Source organism: Lissotriton vulgaris, chromosome 7 (assembly GCF_964263255.1).
Source record: "Lissotriton vulgaris chromosome 7, aLisVul1.2, whole genome shotgun sequence".
NCBI classification, from domain to species: domain Eukaryota; kingdom Metazoa; phylum Chordata; class Amphibia; order Caudata; family Salamandridae; genus Lissotriton; species Lissotriton vulgaris.
This window is the reverse complement of record NC_141695.1, coordinates 930,234,011-930,255,188: the sequence shown is the minus strand read 5'-3', so window position 1 is coordinate 930,255,188 and position 21,178 is coordinate 930,234,011. Positions and strand designations below refer to the sequence as shown.

The 21,178-nt window shown below is 45.1% G+C and overlaps 1 protein-coding gene across 3 annotated transcripts in view; it reads right to left on the bottom strand.

The window, feature by feature from the left end:
• Positions 1–21,178, bottom strand: part of ARAP3 (ArfGAP with RhoGAP domain, ankyrin repeat and PH domain 3) — a 541,910-nt gene that overhangs the window by 141,326 nt on the left and 379,406 nt on the right. For all 3 annotated transcript variants that reach the window (XM_086931355.1, XM_086931357.1, XM_086931356.1), the window contains exons 16-19: positions 19,668–19,821; positions 13,012–13,114; positions 3,750–3,948; positions 2,733–2,796 (exon numbers count right to left, since the gene is read on the bottom strand). In XM_086931355.1, the coding sequence (XP_086787481.1) occupies positions 2,733–2,796; positions 3,750–3,948; positions 13,012–13,114; positions 19,668–19,821 (520 nt within the window). The remainder of the gene's footprint in view (positions 1–2,732; positions 2,797–3,749; positions 3,949–13,011; positions 13,115–19,667; positions 19,822–21,178) is intronic.

The following is a 21,178-nucleotide window of genomic DNA, read 5'->3' as shown; positions in this document are numbered from 1 at the left end:
ATTTAACTTTTTTTAGGGTCGCTATGGCATCCTTTTCCCTCCGCCCTTTTGACTGAAGTAGTTCTGCAGGCGGATTCTGGAGTGTTTTACAAGGTTTTCCACATCTGGTGCGCAGCTTTGGGGGCGGCTTCCCACCTGAAGGGGGGGATGGGCGTGGGGGAGAGAGGGTGGCCGTCTAAAGCACAGTGTTGCCATGCACCGAGTCGGTCTGAAGAGTGTCAGAAATGACACACTCTGGAGATGTGGAGTGGACTCATGTACAGCATTCATCAGAGGCCCCACCTAACCTAATTTTCGAACGGCAGCCTCAGGTGGGAAGGAAGGAGCATAATGTGACTACCCCATTCCATAATATGAAGTGAACTATTTACTTTACTTTGCATTTGGCATTTTCAGCACTAGCGTCTCTCTTAAAGGAAGAACGAAAAAATATGCAAGTTTAAAAGGAAAAATATTGCAGTGTTTAAAATGGGCAGTCACTGTCAGCTACTGAGTGCCTGCACTTCTTAATTTGAAAAAAAAGAGTACCTGAACTTCTAAGCTCTGGAGAAATAAATGTAATGTTAGACAGAGCACCAACACTTCTCAATACCAAAGGGCTTCTATCGGACAGTGACTGCCTGGACTTCTATGGTTCAATTTACAGTACTGATAATATGCTATAGGCAACTGAGCAGATTTATCCTAAAACTAGCGCCTCTAACTGACCAGGTGGGCAGGAACCCACAGTGAATCTCTTACAACTGATTCTATCCAGCTCCGTCAGCCTTGCAGAGGCACTCGACCGGTTTCCACGTTAGGAGTTTCTGCATTCCAAATCTGTAACAAAACCGCCATCTTAGTTTAAAGGCACAAAGGTGTACCACAGGAGGCGAAAGAAGAAGTGGAACCCCTTCTTAGATGTGCGACCAGCTGTCTTCAGTGCTGGTGTCTGACCCTAACACTGGCCCTTAAGAACACAAAGAAGCCAATGGGTTCACCTTTTATCGACGTGGAAAGAGACGGTCCCGTTTATGACGTGACCTATGTCATAGGTTAACATAACCAGGAGGAAAAAGCACAAAGACAAAGGAAACATGAGTTCGTAGCATTGTATTAACATAAAAAAAATCACAAGATCCCAATTAAATCAGGCGACTAATGATGAAATGTGGAGACTCCGAGTAAAATCAGTTACCCCGGGAAAGGAGGCAATACTACCCATTGATTCGCATTAAAACTAAGAGTTGACACAAAAGATCTTCCATACTTCCTACAGACGTGCCAATACACTACAATAAAATATCTCTCCTTCACCCCTCCTAACCCGGTTTGGCATTGCCTGGGGCAGTCATGGCATTCTCGGATTCCAATAGTACGCAATAATCCGCACCGTGCCTGTAATACCCCACGACCCCTGCTCCCAGCCCCCAGGCCCCAGCAGACTCGCCTCATAAAAAGGTGCCGGGTTTAAGTAGCTTTGCAATTGGTTTTTCTTGTTTTATTGGGCCACCTTTTTCCTTCAAACACCCGGCGCTTCACAAAAGAAATGCACCATAAAGTGGTCAGTGGGGGTGAGGGAGAGGTGGGAGGCTGCCAGGAAGTGTGTATTTGTGAGGGGGCAGGGTGTGTACACATAGCTGAGGAGTGTGGTGTCCCACGGCGAGGGCCAGCCGCCTTCCTTCAGTGTTTCATTAACCCCTTCCATGCTGGTGACGGAACCGCTCCGTTACCAGCCTCGGTTGCGCTGTGCTGGTGACGGAGCGGTTCCGTCACAGCCCACTCGGCGCGCATGTGCGGCGCTGATTTCGCGCCTGCGTGGCGCATTCTATTGAGCGGGCGGGGCCGTGACGGAACCGCTCCATCACAAGCACAGCACGCCCGAGGTTCGTGACGGAGCCGTTCACGAGCATGGGAGCGCCGCACGGCCCCCCTTCCCCCCTCCCCTCGAGCGATGTGGCGGAATTGCCGCCGCAGCAAAGAGGTTAAACCAGCAGGAAGATCCTCCGCAGCAGTGACTCAAGGGCCCGTGCGCCCGCACCACCCCATCCACCGATCCACCCATTCACAGGCAAGGCGAGACGTCTCACCCCCAATAGAGCCACGGCAAACACCCTTAACGCTTGCATGCGCGTCTCCTTTGGCTGATGACAGCATATTACCATCACAGCGTGTCGCTTGTTGAACTTAACAAGCACGCAAGTGGTTCGTGCGCGCCCGCCACAGCGAGGCATCTGTTTTGCATTATTGGCCACGGTAATGCAAAACACATGTCGTCCGTGCGGGTAACAGACACCAATAGGCCATGGGCAGGGCAAATGCAGGACATGCGCCAGCATTTGCCCAATTGCATGCTGTCTTTGTTAGAAAGACGCAAGCAATGCCCAATAGCCTGCAACCATAACAAAACCACACGCACAAGTGTGTGGTCAGCTTTCAGAAGCCCCTACATGAAGTCTCTCGCTGCGCCAGCAGTGCTGCGCACTGCAACTCTAGGCGCGAGACCTAAAAACATTGAACAGGATAGAACAAACAAATATGAAGAGGTCTTGTGTCCTAACAATCTGAGGACTAAGGAAATCGCAAGGCCACTTAGTTGTAAGCAAAGACACAAACTTGGATGGCATTGTGTGTAGTCTTTGTACAGCACCAAACTTCATCAATAGCCATTAGTGATTATCCTGTACATATGTATATTATATTGGAAATACTTTATCAGGCAAGTGGACAGGGATGAAAAATATTGCTCTCACCTTCCTTTTTCACCCAAGACCAGGACGTCCTTCTTGTCCGAGTTCTCTGATTGGGTGGTAACACCTGCTCTCAAAACAATGAAACAAATATAAAATCAACACATTTTTCTACACAGTATGCAGGTGTGTAACTGCTTAAGCTTTTGAGACACAGGAACTATGAGGAAGCTGTATCCATCCCACAAAGGACAGTGATTACTGGGTATGCACCACCAAGACAGGACCAGTTGGAAGACTCCTGCATCTACAAGGCAGATTCTATGCACTATATTTGCTCTTCCCTTGCATGATACCGTTCTCTGTATTCAGGAGAAAGCAGAGAGGCATATCCCTACCTGCATACTGTGCCCATGACTGTCTAATATAGAACAAATATCTATCTGAAGGGAAAAGAGATAAAGGTGGAAGTGAGAAGCAGTATGGCAGAAGGAAAACACCTGAGAAGGCAGCGGGAACGTTTTGGAAGGAAAACAAGAGGAAAAAGGAAGATGGATTGGAAGTAAGAAAGTGAGAAAGAAAGGAAATATATAAGAAAGGAGAAAGAAAGGATGAGATAAAGAGAGAAGATAGTAAAGAAAAAAGATTAGTATGCAGGAAACATGGATAGGAGGCTATGAGGAAAGTAGTGAAAAGCAAATAAAGCAGGAATAAAGGTAAAAGGAAGGAGGCTAGGACTGTTGAAAGTGAGATGTGCCCTTAGTGCAAAGAAAGTTCAATTCTAACTTTAAGGAAAGTTATTTTTTTCGCTCTAAATTCATTAATCATTCGACTCTAGGTTACTGTCACTGCTGCAAGAAAAAAGGGCCACAGTGTAACCAAAAATATAAAAGATTTTTGGCTCATATTTTCGCTATTTTTGGCTCATAGGCCAAAAGTGTGCTTATTCCAAACTTACGTTAGTGTATTATATTAACACAGTTTTTCATGCCCCTAATCTATAAAGGCGTTAAGGCTTTCAGCGGGTTCCTATCTTTTACTCCTGTCCATCACTTTGGAGATGTTAAAAGTTATACTCACTCAGCTCCTGAAGCCCCTGCAAGTTGATGCTGTCTTCGGCTGCTCCATCCTCTTCGGGGCAGATGAAAAGATGTGATCGCTGCAGCAGGAAGAAGCCCTCCTTCCACTGGCTTGGGTTCAGCATGGACTTGTAGCGCAGCCTGCCGACACGCTGAAACTCATGCTCCAGGAGACAATGACAGCTAAGTGGGGTAAACCACTGAAGAGAGAAAGCCCCACATGAGTACATGAATATTAAGTTTATAATGTACAGCCAGTACAATTTACAACCAATTGCCAGTATTTGGCCAAATATTCAGTGTTAATCCATAGTGAATATGCAAAACGGAATTGAAGCCCAGTCTATATCAATATTGATCAAACAAAGAAAACGTCCTGTCTCCAAATATCATACTGAGCAAAACCCATACAAACCATTCTAATATTTCAACCTTAGATTAGTGCGCACCAACCTCGTCTCTCTAAGTGCTCATCCAAAATGCACTTACTGAGGCTACAAGCTGTACAGATGAAAGGGCACTGTTGATTATTCCGCGTATCTGGCGGACGCGTTTAGGGGCAAAGTCTTCTCATATATCGCCCCTAAATACTGGAACTCCCTACCAGAAGCTCTGCGTAAGTACACCTCCTTTATGGTCTTTAGGAAACTACTGAAGGCTTTCTTAATTTAATCCTTCTCTGGTTTTGATACATAATTTTCTTTCTCAGTTTTTCGCCTAAGTAAGCGCTGAGATGCCCCCTGGTGAGTCATGCGCTATATAAGAGGCCAATAACATAACATAACATAACATAACATAACATAACATAAGTATCAATGTATCCATAGTCAACAGACAGCATCAGCAGGCTCGTCATATTATTTAGCATTTTTGATGCGTCATGGTCTGCATCCACTATCCTACTAAGTTTTGCAATGGCAAACGAACAGAAGTACTACTCTTTAGATTAATGTATCAACTATTTATCAATATAATAACTAAAAAGATGTGGGTGCAAAATTGAGCCATTGCAAATTCCACTGTATAACTTGCACACTCTAGAAAATGGGCCATTATTAATGCCACTGTGTGACTCATTTATAAGGCTATTTTCAAATTGATCACCAATGTATGCCATCTTAACAGTAAGAATAATAAACTTTCATGTCATTTCAAAATACCTTTTAATATGACATGTGGCATAGAGGGCCTCTGAAAGAAGGCTTCTAGAGCGTGCATTAGGCACGCGAGTTAGAGTAATATTAGGCCATCTATCCTGCCTGTGGAGGCCTAAAGTGTTGAAGGGTGCTTTGAAAATCCACACAAATGTCAATCAATCAATCAATCAATCAATCAATCAATCAGTAATTTGTAAATCGCACTACATACCCGCGAGGGTCTCAAGGCGCTGGGGGCTGCTACTGATCGAACAGCCAGGTCTTGAGCATCCTCCTAAAGGTCAGCAGGTCTTGGGTCTGTCGTAGGCTCAGTGGGAGGGTATTCCATGTCTTGGCGGCGAGGTGGGAGAAGGATCTCCCCCAGTGGTTGTCCTTCGGATGTGTGGGACGTTGGAGAGTGAGAGGTCGGCGGAGCGTAGCTGGCGGTTGGGGATGTAGAAGGATAGCCATCTGTTGAGGTAGGCTGGGCCGGTCTTGTGGAGTGCCTTGTGTGCATAGATGAGGAGCTTGAAGGATATCCTCTTGCTGATGGGGAGCCAGTACAGGTCCCTCAGGTGGGGGGTGATGTGGCCGTGGCGTGGTACATCGCGGATCATTCGTGACAAAGCGTTTTGGATGCGTTGTAGTCGTTTGAGGAGCTTGGTCGGGGGCCCGCGTAGAGAGCGTTTCCATAGTCAAGTCTGCTGCTGACGAGGGCCTGGGTGACTGTCTTTCTTGTATCTGTCGGGATCCTTCTGTAGATCTTGCGAAGCATGCAGAGGGTGTTGAAGCAGTAGGAGGAGACAGCGTTGACCTGCTTGGTCATTGAGAGCGTTGAGTCGAGGATGATTCCCAGGTTGTGTGCATGGTCGATCGGGGCTGATCCTAATGCCGTCGGCCACCAGGAGTCGTCCCAGGCTGAAGGGTTGGAGGCGAGGATGAGGACCTCTGTCTTGTCCGAGTTCAGCTTCAGATGGCTGGTGTTCATCCAGTCGGCGACGGCCTTCATTCCTTCATGAAGGTTGGCTTTGGTGGTGATGGGATCCTTGGTGAGGGAGAGGATCAGTTGAGTGACGTCGGTGTAGGAGATTATGTTGAGGTCGTGCTGTCGGGTGACGTGTGCGAGCGGGGCCATGTAAATGTTAAACAGGGTTGGGCTGAGGGAGGATCCCTGGGGTACTCCGCAGATGATCTTGGAGGCTTTGGACCAGAACGGCTATTAAGGAAAACAACGGTCCTTAGGGTAAAAAAGTTTTTTTCAATGAAAATATAGACTCCAATCAGTGCTATATTAGAAAATTTTTCAGTACCCAGCCGGGCCTGAAATTTTATTCAAGTATAAACATAGATAGAAAGACCATCAGGAAGGTCTAATTCAGAGACTGATAGGGTACAAGCCTGTACCTATCCAGAACACACTCGAACAGAGTGAGTGAAAAAGATAAGAGAAGAGAAGAAAGTAAAAGATATCAGGCAAAAAGAACATGGGAGCCAACTGTCCCTTGCAACATTAGCACATTTTGCAAAGCAAGTTCAGGCAGACAATTACTGTAACAATATTAACACAATGAGACGGTTACAGAATTGTCAGAGTGTCGACGGCGTTTCGATCCCGGGCTCCTAGTGAACTGGGATCATCATCAGGACTTTAGAATATATTGCCTGTTTGTACTTTTTAAAACCTGTTGGTAGTGGGGAAAAAAGTTGGGAGAGAAGAAAGAAAGAATTCTTGTTTAAGTTCAGCACTTGTTTCAGAAGCTATGCACTTAGATTCACATATTATGCATCCGTGTCATGCCAAGGTGCTTGACATTTAGCTAAAGCCCATTCATTTTGACATTAATTTAGATGGACCAGTCTCATGCTTTCAGGGAGAGTGCCTGTGAAATTAAAACCGGTTCATTATACCGTGAACCTACCGACTTTACCGTGATTGTGGCTAGAATGTCTTTGTCAAGGTTTGGGCAGTGCTGGTTGCGACGTGAACATGCAGAGCGTGCTGATCACAGATAAAACCGGCGAGGCTGTTTTTGTGCCTAAAGTGATTACAATGTATTAATGTGATCAGGGACAAACCTTGTGGAGCGAGGTTCAATCTGCTCCTGTGAGTCGTGAGCAGGTGGTTGGAATCTGAAGGAAGAGGACTTGTGCCTAAAATGAAAACGATCCGTTACGATCGAGCGACTTTACATGCAATGACAGGCAGTGTGTGAGCGCGGGGCCAGTGATTACCTCGAGTTCCTTTTATGCGGACATCTAAATTAATGTCAAAATGAATGGGCTTTAGCTAAATGTCAAGCACCTTGGCATGACACGGATGCATAATATGTGAATCTAAGTGCATAGCTTCTGAAACAAGTGCTGAACCTAAACAAGAATTCTTAGTTTCTTCTCTCCCAACTTTTTTCCCCACTACCAACAGGTTTTAAAAAGTACAAACAGGCAATATATTCTAAAGTCCTGATGATGATCCCAGTTCACTAGGAGCCCAGGATCGAAACGCCGTCGACACTCTGACAATTCTGTAACCGTCTCATTGTGTTAATATTGTTACAGTAATTGTCTGTCTGAACTTGCTTTGCAAAATGTGCTAATGTTGCAAGGGACAGTTGGCTCCCATGTTCTTTTTGCCTGATATCTTTTACTTTCTTCTCTTCTCTTATCTTTTTCACTCACTCTGTTCGAGTGTGTTCTGGATAGGTACAGGCTTGTACCCTATCAGTCTCTGAATTAGACCTTCCTGATGGTCTTTCTATCTATGTTTATACTTGAATAAAATTTCAGGCCCGGCTGGGTACTGAACATTTTTCTAATATAGCACTGATTGGAGTCTATATTTTCATTGAAAAAAACTTTTTTACCCTAAGGACCGTTGTTTTCCTTAATAGTTGACTGCCCAAGGTCCCTAGGTACTCATTGGGTCCCCTTGTTTTTCTGGTTGGACCAGAACGGCGGCAGGCGGACGCTCTGGGTTCTGCCAGAGAGGAAGGATGTGGTCCATTCCGGAGCCTTGTCTCGGATCCCTGCGGCATGGAGGCGTGCATGTAGTGTGCGGTGGCAGACGGTGTTGAAGGCATCGAAGAGGTCTAAGAGGATGAGTGCTGCGGTCTTGAGGTTGTCGAGCAGGGTCCTGATGTCGTCGGTGGCGGCGATGAGGGCAGTCTCGGTGCTGTGGTTGCTGCGGAACCCTGACTGGGAAGGGTCCAGGATTCTGTTTCTTTTGAGGCATCGGGTTATCTGTCTGTTGACGATTTTCTCAATTTCTGTCAGTCCTTAGAGGCCGAAGGACCCTGAAAATTGTTATTGGTACATCCCTGTCCATGTTCAGAGTATGAAGTATAAGAGGACCCAGGCCTATTAGGGCCTAGAAGGGGAATCAGTCGCACCCTGCACTTTTTTACGCACTATGCTCTTTAAAGTACAATGCATTTATGGTTACAATTCAGGTTTTTAACACTTGCTGCTACGACGTGGGAGAGGTATCCTATGGTACAATGCCTTGTTGCATTGAGCTGGCTGAGTTTCTTACCTACTGTCCAAAGATTGTTCTGTTACATTGTTGTGATGTACTTTATTTTGCAAGCTAACCTGATTGTGCCAGGTCTTAAAATGAGATAGTTCTGTTGCTTAGACGGTTGGGGATAGCACACCATGGCCATCTGCAGTTAAGCTAGGGGGAGTGAATTACAATTTTATGCCAAGGCTCAAGCCCCCTGTTCAAGATTTGTTGCCACGATCTGCAGGATGTGCTTTAGCTTCTGTCTTTACTATGTTCTTATATTTGTTAATGTATAGTTATGCTAATTTGTCTGGTTGGCTGTTTCAATGTTTATGGTTTTTAATAACTTATAAACTATATATTTCAACCCATTTAATGTGGACAGTATTAAGAGCATATGAAATGTACAATATCTCACTCCCACCCTCTTCTGACATCCGTGGTTTGCCTCCCACCCCAAATAAATGGTAGGATATCTTTACAAAGCCTACAATGTTGTACAACACCTACAATGTCTTACACTTTGAAGCTCAGTGCATTACCTGGTTCTTGCCTGAGCGGATCCTTTTGTATTTATCTGCATGAAAGTCTGTACAAGAGCTTCCAAAGGCAGTAAATCAGATGTGAGCATGTGGTTATTGCATAAACAGGAGAATTCAAGGGCATGGGTTAAAAAAAGCAATGCTTTAAACATTACAAAACAAAATGCATTAAGGTCTGGTGGGGTGGGGGAGGGGTTACAGCAGGGAGGAAGATAGGGCACCTGTGTGAGGTCATGAGAGTGTACATTACGTTATAGTGGAGATTATTCATGGACATGAGGTGAGAGATTAGAGCTCAATTTAATCCTCTGAGGAGAGTCACTGTGCCCAGGTCCATGAGAAGAATTTGGGGGAGTATGATGGATGTGCTTAGCTGGGATGTCATGGTTTCAGAGTTGAGGGCTCTCAAGAGGTGGTGGCATCCGCAGTACAGAGGAAGTATAAGACTGTAAATATTTATATTGCTTGAATAGTAGGTGGAGATATATCATTAATTCTTTTTAAGACCACTGTGATGAAATTAAGTAGGGCCTGCTTTACAATAAGGACCTCCTTGCCTGACAGCAGTGTTGAGAGCAACCGGAGTAGGTACAACAGAAAGCGTATGATAACATGTATTACTTTGCAAAAGAGGTGAGAAGCACAGGGTGAAAGTTGATAACATGGCTACAGGCCTAACAAAGAATGTTGATAGTAGTCTTGGCCAATTGGAATAATTTCACTTGAGTCTGAAAATGCACCATATGATTCCTGGCTAAGGGAGGGGTGAGACTGTACCATGAATAAAAGGGATGAAGAGACATTGATGAGTGAGTGGTGGATAAGTGGAAGTCTGTCTCACTTTTGGCACAGACCGACATGAGAGAAAATACAACCATGCAGAGATGGATAGCTACAAAAGCAATCCATTATTTCTGATTGGAAGTGAGGGGTAAAAGAAGGTAAGGAGAAAAAGATAAGGGTGTTATGTGTGAATAAGGAGAAGAAGATAAAGATGTTGTCTGTGAATAGGTGGTAAGGTATTTTTATTTATTTATTTATTTATTTCGATTTATATAGCGCTATATAACCCCGGGGTCTCTAAGCGCTTGTCCAGTAAACACCACAAGAACCAAAAGAAACACTACAGGAAATTTATATCCCTCCCCAGGCTTTCTGGAAAAGAACAGTCTTCAGCCTCTTCCGGAAGGTCAGCAAATTGGGTTCTTTGCGCAAGTCCACCGGTAGGCTGTTCCAGGCCTCTGGGAGGGTGTTAGAAATGGCACGACCGCCCACTGTCGCCAAGTCCAAAAGAGAACCTGATATTTCGAAGTGAGGATGGTACAGAACAACAAATGAAGAGAGTTGTGTAAAGATCGGTCAAGGCCATCCTCTGGGATTAGTTGAAGGGATGGAGAAGATGCATGAGACAAGGAAAGGACAGTGGCATAGTTACGCTACTCTTAAAGATAATGGGGTGTGGGAAATATGAAATTAGACATTTAGCTGACAACTGAGGATTACCTTAAGCCAATGGAATTCTAATGGAAGAAGGTTGGGTACATTTTGATGCTAAAGTAGAGTGTGAGCAGCAGGAGGCGAATTTTCTGGCCATAAGGGAGTTTTGAATAAAAGTTATAGGTGTGAAAATAGGAAAGATTAAAAGGTATACAGCGACATTTGAAGAATGTTTATGAAGGGATGTAAAAGGTTCTTGGTCGTTCTGGCCTTATCCAACGCTACAACGAGGAATCGGAGGGATAGTTTTCTGGGTAGACGCCAGCTGTGCGTTTCCACCATCTTAAGTTGGTGGGTGTGCACTGTGTATTTTTAGCACAAATTAGGGTGGGGATCCAGGGCTGAGGGGCAGAAGGGTTAAAGGTGTGATGTGGACAGAATGAGTCAACCACAGATAAATGAAAGGTGTCAAATTAGTTTGATGGTGAGAGAGTAGATGGGAAGAGAGGATATAAGTATATGGGTGAACGTGGGATGTAAAGCTTACTGATGTGGCTAATTCTTATAACAAAATGTAGAGAATAATCTGCGAATGCGGCTGCAGGTTAACTCTTTGTTGGATATGAGATGGGGGTATGATGAAGAGTATGTGTAGAGTTTCATTTAGGTTAGCAAGGCGTGTGAAAGGGATAGCGTGAATGCTTAGTGACGGGCTGAGAAGCAAGTGGCACAAAATCCAGTGTAGCCATACAGGCAGACGAACAGACCAAAGAGCAGCCATGGACCAGGGGAGGACAGCAGTCAGAGGGGGCACTGTCTAAAGGGGGCCAGCACAACAGGAGAACTGGCCAGACCATCAGCCACATTATGCATCATGCAGCTTGCTCACAATGCTTATGATGTGTCATGCTGTAAACCCGGGTTACCTGGGAGTCTCATCCATTTAGAGCCAGGAGAGCAGAATAAGGGACAGCCTAGATTCCCAGGCATAATGAGGCTCTTCCTTCAGTGCACAGAGCTGCACCACAGCCCACTTTCTGATGACCCGAGTTGCTCTTCGTTTGCAGGGTGCTGGCTTCTAACATCTGCTTTTGTCTTGACACAGGAACATTAGGGGCCAGATGTATGATCATTCTAATTGCGAGTCGCAATTTGCGCTCAATTGCGAGTCGCAATTTAGAATGTACAACAGTGTCAGAGACACTGATTGCGATTCCCAATGGGGTTGAAAAATGCGAGGCTCGTGAATATTAATGAGCCAATTGCAATTTGCGACCCCATTTCGAATGGGTGGCCCTCCCAGGGATGTTGGCCTGCTGGACTCAGCAGACCTCCATGTCTGGGACTACTTTCAAAAAGCAGGGTTTTAAAAAAAATAATGCAGCCCGTTTTGCTTAAAACAAAATGGGATGCATTTGTTTTCGTTTAATTTTTTAAGGGCAGGCAGTGGTCCCTGGGACCACTGCCTCCTCCTAAAAAATATTTTCCCCTGCATTTGCAAAGGGGAAGGGGTCCCCTGGGCACCCCTTCCTTTTTGCGAATGCATTACCACTCTCTTGAAGAGGATGGTAATTTGCCACTGTTTTGCAACGGCAACTGCAGTCGCAAAGATTTATACATGGCTTTGGGGTCGCTATTAGGAAAAGAACGCCCCTTCCTAATAGCGACTCACAAAACACTATTTTGCGAGTCACAATTTATTTGCGACTCACAAAATAGTCTTTATACATGGCCCACAAGGATTTAGCATGCATAAACGGTAGCAAACCTGATTGCCCATGCAGTGACATAGCGTTCGGCCAGGGGCTGGAGGTGTGGGCATGTTCACACAGGCTGTAATGCAGCCTGCATGGAGAACAAGGTATGTGTGCGTGGCTGTTTTGGGTGGCCCGAGAGGGCCTGCCAAGCACTCATGCTCAAATAGGGAGAGCAAACCACTTCTCCCTCTGCTCTGAGAGCAGCCTACCCCACAAAGACATCACAATGGGGAAAAGTAAAATGATAATAACCTCGAATTATTATTATATTTTTCCTTTTTTTTTACACGGAAAAAAGCAGTAACGCGATGCTCCTCCTCCTTAGCAGAGAAGCGCCACTGATTAGGCCCCCATAAGGGTGGTGTAGTTATATTCTGCACCCACTCTTGGACCACACATCTGTAAATTCTTTATGTGTCCACAAAGGCACAAATTGGACTTGCCTGAAGTTGCCACATGGAGGTTACCTAGTGTGCCCTCCTCCAAGGTCCTCTTAAAGAAGTGCATGAAACATCTGCATGCCCTGGGGTGAAAAGCAGCACATACTGTGGAGCCCATGTGTACACATGCATGCAAGTAATAGGAACATGAAGGATCCCAAAGGAAAATCCCTAGTTTGAAAGGGGCACCCCCAATCTAGTGAAAGTAAAGATACAGATCTCCAAATAAGCAAACACAAAGTTTGAGTTCATGCCTTCACTATTAAGAGACTGTACAATTATCAGTAATAATCCGCTGCTGTAATACCAAACTGTGACTGGATGAGGGAGGTAACGCTATACCAGATTAGCACACTAGAACAGAAGGTTTCCTGATATATCATATAATGTGTGTGCTGTGCAAACCTGGCCCCCACTGGCTCTGACCTCTCCTTCCTCTCATGGTGTCTTACCTTTCCAATTGCACTCGCCCAGGTCTGCAGCATTTCAGCACCATCTGTTTCAAAGTAATGTACCCTTTCGGAGGATAGAAAGATCTCAAATATTCCACAGAATCTAGAAATGAGATACAGAATTCTTTTGAGAACAAGGATAAATTAACATTGACCCATCCAAACACTACCAAACCCTATATTCCACATCAAGCAGGAACAAGTTACTTACCTTCGGTAAAAGTCTTTCTGGTAGGGACTCTATCTAATCGCAGATTCCTCACCTTTTGAAAATTCAGTAGGTATCAGACTGGATCTGGAAACTTTTGAGCAGTACATCTATGCCTATGGGTGCGCCATGCGGCTTCTCAGTGACAACGTTCTACCCCTAGAAATGGCATGTGGGCCCATTTAGGCACCACTCCTAAGCACAGAAGTCAGTTACTTTCGAGTCTGTCCATGCCCCCATATGCAGAGCCCAAACAGAAAACTGGATCTAAATAATGGATAGACCCCAATTCACAGCACAGGGAGGATGGGTTGGTCAGTGAGGATGCTGTGTTTAGATAGAGTCTGTACAGGAAATAGCGCTCCAAAGGTCTAGAACTTGTTCTTTTGATATAGACTTCTAACTGCAGATTGCTCACCTTCTGAAAAGATACCAGAGCAGTATGTATTAAGAGGTGGGTCTGTGAATTAACTCAAACTAAAAAGTTATGTAGGACTGAGTAGACAAAATGCTCCTCTCAGCGAACCTCACTGTCCAGACAGTAGTGCTTGATGAATGTAGGGAGTGAAGCAAATAAAGACGCCTAATAGATGTCCAGGACAGAAACTCCACATACCAGTGCAGTGGTTGCAGCCATGGCCCTGGTGGAATGATGCTTACAGTCCTTCTGGAGGCTACGTAGCCGATCTTGATGTAAAGCATGATCCACAGGGACATGGTCTTCTTCTGCATGGCCTTGGCTTCTTTAGCTCCAGCACATGCCACAAAGAACTGATTGTCCACCCAGTGTTGGTATGATCAATGTAAAAGCTCAGTGCTCCTTTGAGATCCAGGTGATGGAGTCTCTCCTTTCCTTAGAGGGGTGAGATAGAGTACAAAAGGCTGGCAGGGTGAAGGTTTAATCAGCATGGAATGGCGTCACAACTTTCGGTAAAAGCAAACCTTCTGTCCATAGAACAAGTGTATCAGGAAAAAAAGTGGTGTATGGTGGATGGACGCAGAGAGCCTGTAGCTCCCTCACTCGCTGCACTGATGTTACGGTTATGAGGGCTTGAGGGAAAGAAGCTACAGAGGACAGCTGTAAAGTGGCTCAAAGAGAGGGCACATCAAAAAGTGAGGACCAAGTTAAGGTCCCACTATGCCATTAAAAAAGGAGAGGGAGGAAAAAAGTGTTGCAGGCTCCTCAAAAAACACATCGTAACTGATGATTTAATAAAATGAGGGCTTGTCCAGCAATCATAAAAAGACTGTAAGAGTCAAAAAGTACCCTTTAACTGTGCCCAAAAGAAAGCCTTGCTGGACAAGAGACATAACCAACAGAACATCAGATACCTTGGCCTGGAGAGGGTCAATCTGTTGTGTGTGCTGCACCAAACCACAAGATTGTCCAAACAACAGGTTATACAGATTTTGTCGAGGGACATGTGGCTGCCAAGATGATATCAACCACCTGCAGAGGAAGGTCAAAAGTGTTCAGCTGTCGGGGCTCAATCTTGAAGTATGAAAGTGGAGATTGGGAAAGGCTGAGTGCAGAGCCCTGCCCTGTTGCTGCAACATCAGGTCGTTCCTGAGGGGCAGCTTGATTTGAGACCAGATGCTCAAACCCAGTAGCTCTGGATACCATACTCTGTGCCCTATCCAGGGCCACTGGGATGACGTCAGCCCAGTCAGTCCTGATCTTCTTCAGAACTCGGGGAGAACAGTAATCAGCAAGGAGGCATACAGTAGTCCTGAGGTCTAGTTTAGGCAGAATGAGTTTACAGGTGAGACATACTTTGGAAAGTCCAACAGCAGAAGTGTTGACATTGCACCTTCTCAGCGGTGGTGACTAGATCGAGCCAAGGCTTTCCTCATTTGCGGAAGAGATCTTGAGCACTGCCACTTGTGATCAGCTAGCCATCGATGGCTGAGTTCATCTACTCTGGAATTCGAAGATCTTGCTAGGTGGTTCACCACCAGGAAGAGCCCAAGGTTGTCCGGCTTCTTCCAGAGGCATTGTGCCGCCTGGCACAGGGCCCATGACCCCAATCTGGCCTACCTTGCTTGTTGAAGTACCACATGGTAGTGGTGTTGACCATAAGCACCAGTACCAGTCTCCCTTTGATGGATGGAAGGAAGTATTTCAGCAGCAATCACGTGGCCCGCTGGTCCTGGAGTTGGATATGGAGCAACCTCCATCAAAAACCAAAGATCTCTGACCCTCACCACTACCACATGGATGCCCCAACCCACTAGGGACTCATCTGTCCCCCTGTCATCCCTGGGTGGGGTAAGGAGAGGGGTCTGCCGCTGACCAAATTGCGATCCCGTCACCACTACTGTCATTCGTTCACAGTCTCCTCCCTCCAAAATCTGGATGTGCTTGGGGAAGTCCCTTGAGGTTAAGCTCATTGAGACTTCAGACCCCACTGCAGAGCCTGTATATGCCATCTGGCATGCTTATCCATCAAGATGCAGAATGCCATCAGCCCCAAGAGACTCAGAGTCTACCTCACAGGAATCCAGGACAGAGGCTGAAAGATCAGGATGATAGCCTGGATGTACTGGACTCTCCTTTCTGGGGGTAGGGGATGAAGGAATGAAACCAATCCATATCCAGAAATATTCGGAGGAAGGGGATCATCTGAGAAGGAGTAGGTGTGACTTTGGTACATTGATAGTGAACCCCAAAGATGACATGAGCTTGGCTGTAGTCTGGAGGTGGCTGATGACTTTCTTGGGCGAGCCCCTTTCAACAGCGAGTTGCTGAGGTAGGGGAAGACTCGGACCCCTGACCTCCAAAGGTGTGCTGCTCCCACCACCATTGCTTTTGTGAACACCTGGTGTGCACCGGTGAGACCTGAGGGAGCACAGCAAACTAAAAAAGCTCCCATTCCTCCACGAACACAGATGGGTATAAACAAATAGGCGTCCTGCAGGTCCAAAGTTACCAGCCAGTCTCCAGGGTGGAGGGCTGACAATACCTGGGCCAGTGTGAGCATCTTGAATTTTTCTTTCTGGATGAAGGCATTGAGAGTTTGTAGGTTTAAAATAAGACAAAGGCCTCTGACCATATTCGGCACCAGAGAGTAGCGGGAATAACAACCATGGCTTATTTCAGGCAGCCTCTTGATAGCCACTCTGGGCAAAAAGGCTTGCACTTCTTGCCATAAGACGGACATATGGTCATGAATAAGTTGATCTGGTGGAAGTTGTGGAGGAGTAGTAAGGAAGGGCAAAGTGTACCCCTTCTGGACATTCTGCAGGATCCACTTGTCTAATGTGAAAGTCTGCCAAGTGTCAAGGCCACTGGCTTCTTGAATGTTATCATGTCAAATTTCTTTGAGGTAAGGTTGCCCTATTTCATCACCCACATCATAATTGTTGTGCAAATTCGTACCAAATAAGGAATGCAAAGAATGTGTCCTTCCTTTTCAGGGTGGCGAGTCAAGTGGAGGAAGCTGCGCTTCGACAGAAGTCAAGTGTAGCCTTGGACAAGATCATAATGGTGCTGAATCTGTGTCGGATAGCACAATCAGCACCTCGTCCTCTGGCATTAGTGGAATATGCATCGGAATTGATGCTCCGGGAACCAGCATGGAACCAGAGGTGAAGTGGGAGAAGGTGCCAGAGAAGGCCCAGTGGTAGATTTACAGGTTCCAACTGGTGCAGAGGGTGTACCTTCCTGTAGTATCCTAAATAGGGGGTCCTTCTTAGCACTGTGGAGTCCCTAGGCACACAGGAGATAGTTGGTAAAGATCCAACCAGAGCATGGCCTTGCAGAATTCTTCAATCTGCTTCAGTGTTGCAGGTGTTCCAGAAATTTAGGTTGTGCTGGGACATGTTTCTGGATGGGCTTCAAGGTTGACCAACTCTGGGAGCTGGATCGAGAGGCATGGAAATGCTCGCTCACCTTCTCAGGAGAAAATGAGTGTCAAGATGGTGCAGAGTCCCACATGGATTTTTCTTGTTTTTTTTATTCAACCTAGCCGAAGACTTGAAGCAGGAAGGCGACCAACCTCAGGAACCCCTTCTACAGCTTCTGCACAAGGAAAGAGACTGGGACTGATCACTCAACTTGGTCGGGTCTCATAATAGAGTCTTTCAGTGCTTGTCGACAGTTTCACTTTGCTGTCCGTTATGGTCTTCGAGTTCATCGACCACAGTCACTGAAGGCCTTCGTGTTGTGGCTTGACCCCAAGCACCAAAGGCAAACATAATGAGGACTTGTCACAGACTTTTCTTTGTGACAGTCCTTACAGGGTTTGAAACCTGCCGTCTTGGGAGATGACATTTCTCTTGCACACTGTAAAATTTAGATAAAAAACTGTCTCAAAGAGACAAGAGGTAGCACCAGATCTGTGCCTGGTGACACAGAGAGGAAGGAACTGAAATCAGCCTTTATGGGCCCTGCATGTCATTTCCGGAGTGGAATGGTGTCAATGTAGAGACAACGGCACCACCTACCAGCGAGCAGAGATACTGCTTAAAGGTTTCCAGATCCAGTCCCACACCCGGGGAATATTCAAAAGGTGAGGATTCTGCTGTTAGAAGTCTCTATCAGAAATCACAATAACCACCCAGAAATTATTCTGTCATCTCTACTCAGGGTCACTCTGTACTAATGTATGAGGTTCTGGAACGAGGGAGGCAAGTTACACAGATGTGGTAAAGTTTAGGATTATGTGACAATGTACTAGGTCATAGATGGGCTTTAGAGATCTGCAATTAGACATAATGTCATGGATGGGTGATACAGCACTATGACATGATATAAATGCTAGGCAGGTTAGACATATATGTGATGAGGCATGCAACTCTTATGGTATCATAGAAACGCATGTACTGATGTATAAGGTTCTGATTGTGGTACACATATCTGCAATGAGATTTAAGGGATTGAGTGCAGGTGGTACCAGAATATGATTGTCAGAATACTGCAGTAGTGGCCGGTGTGTGTAATGAGTAGAGGGCTGGGGGTAGTGGGGGTTAAGGGCTCATGGTGGGAGGAACTGATGGACATTAAATACACTTTAAAAAAGACACTTACCTGCCTCTCTGCATCTTGTCCCTCTCTTCTGCAGGCGCAGGCTCTCAGAGTTCACTGCTGCCAATTCTGACGCTGCTTTCATGCTGCTAAAAGCAGCATCAGGATTGGCCTGAGCACCAATAATTTGCACTCCCAGTTAGACTGATAGCCTGTGCCTGCTCTTTCCACCCCAGCAACGTACCTCGGGTTCGAGAGAGCTTCAGTGCGCATGACGGGTTGGCCGGCCGGAGACTGCCGGCCAGAACGTCATGTGCATTGAATATCAGTGCAAAACACTCTCTAACAGCCTGTCATCACCCTGGCCCTGCATTCCAAGCCTCGGCTCCGAGAGAAAAAAAATGAACAATAATAACATTATTATTGTTTTATTTATCATTTTTTTAGCTGCTGGCAGAAGGGGCGATGCTCCTCCGCCATAGCAGAGGAGCCACCACTGGAATATTATTTAGTAAATATCGTCTTCAAAAATGTCACCCAATTAGAGTTAATAACACAAGATCTAAACCCAATGGGACACAGTATTTTTGTAAACATTATTTAGGACATAATATTTATGTCCAACGATATCATCTGTTTACAATATTCTGATGATATAATCCACTGAGGGGGTCACAGCTTACTGTGTTACGAAGTTTTGGTTGTACTATGAAGCTCTCTAATGAGGGAGGGTTAAACCTATCTTTAGTGCTGTATAACATTAGGTCTAGTTTTTACAGATGTGAAATTTGGTATCAATTCACTGTAGCTTATGGAGCTCAATAATGAGGTAAAGTTTGCATATTTTTCCCAGAGCTCTGAAATAAGATTTAAGCCCTGAGAGGGTTAGGACGGTCATTGATAAGGAATAAGGCACTCGGAGTTGTACCCATCTGTACTCAGATATCAGATCCTGAAGGGTTATATCAATTAATAATGACATAGAAGGTCATGGATATATTAATCTCTAATGGGGTGTATCATCCCTGGTAGTTTATTCAGATGAATGGTGGGACGTTAGATCCACAGTGGGTCATACTAATCAGAAATGAGGTACAAGTTCATGGATGAACTGTGATTCAGTATAAAACCAGTTAAAACCAGTAAGATTAAATAAATGGTCACTCTTATGTTCTGCAAGGAGCTAGGCTTGGGTCCCTAAGGGGCCAACTCAGCCTTTCATCCTTAAGATCAAAATATCAAAGGGTTTCATAATAGAAGCACGCGTTATTAAAAGAACTATGAAAAAGAAAACAACATGGCACAATTAATATGTACAAGATAAGCTAACTTAATTATTATGAGATCTTCGGAAGGGTATCTTAGGTATAATGTCCTGTGTGGGTTATACAGGTGTGTGATGAACTAAACTTTTGCAGATGGGTTATACAGTTGTGTGCTGAGATATATCCAGATGTACATGCACATTTGTAAATGGCATACCTGTCTGTAGGAGCCGGACTTGACTGTAGATCTGTCCTGTTTACAGCCAAGCACACAATATCTGCAGCATCGATCTTTCCGGAAGGCTCACAGCTCTTGTCACTCTCATAAAACAGAAGGGATTTTTCCAGACAGCACCAGACCCTGTGGAACTCTAAATAAAAAAAGATAATAACATTGGCAACTAACAAATGTGTGGTGTCAAGAGAACCTCTCTGATGCACACCATCTCCCTTTCCTTTTCCTGGAGTTAGGCTCATTTAGTGCTACTTTCTAAGCTGTGACTGTGCTCCCACCGACTTCCTCTAGACTTAAGAGTTTTCTTTTTCTGAACTCACATACACTGTATATTTTCCCTTGTGAGTCTCAGGCTATCTTTGTGCTTTACTTCTCTGTGACGGAAACCCCTTTTATCGCCATGCTGTGAAATTTCTCTATTCTCTGTGCTGTTATCATTATTCTTACTTTTTTCCCTTGCAATTAATATTCTCCATTCACTATCTAATATGGAAATGTTCTTTCTTCTCTCTCCTATCCTGTGAAGGTTCCTCTTCCTTCTGCCTCCCATGCTGTAAAAGGTTCTTCCTTGTCTCAACATGGAGTACAGAAACACACAGGGTAAACAGGATAGGAGTTCCACATTAAACACTCAACTCGGAATATCATGGAAATACATAAATGAGGTAAAAAATACACAGCCCAGGTTTGAGTGGTTGTAGCACCTGTCCTCTCACCTGGATTATTTCAATGCGACTCTCAGTGTATCCCTATATTTCAGAGCTATAACTTGCAGCGTATGGTAGTCAGACTGGTCTGTGAACCTCACAAATACAAACATTTACCTTCTGCGCACTGCAGCATTTACCTGTTAACTGTGAAGCAGCATATCCAATACCAATCAATATGCATTGTTCCTCAGGCATGATACAGAAAAAGCCCTTCTTTCTATCTGACCTGCTAGCTTTTTACATCCTTGGCTGGTCCTCAAGATCATCTTTTTATATTGCCAGTGTATTGTGATTCAAGGACCAAGGTATGGCAGTTGCGATTAAGAGACCAGGGGCTTCTGCTCTAGAAATTACATCCCACCTGACGAGTCACACTTATAAAAAGTTTTGAAGGTCTACCCTTTTAAAACTTTTTTTTGTCTGGTTTTAGCCTTTTTAGTACTTTGAGTGGCAAATTCGTTTTGGTTGAAAACACTCTTCATACTCAAATACACATGGATAGCCCCATAGACTCCGGAATGCTGAGAACAAATGAGGCAAGTTGGTGTGCGGTCTGCAGTGGAAGCTAGGTGATAGGCTGGATTGAGCTCTGATGGGACATACCTGCTGTTGTAATCTAATGACCTAACATGATATTAAGAACTTGCCTCTTACTTGAATGGCTCCAGACTCTTGTAGAAGACCCTGACCTTTAACCAACCACAACATTTAGACAATGAGTTGTTAAAGAACTGCGTGAAAATGCATCAGGACTATAGAGGCTGTTGGAAGCCATTTCTGACA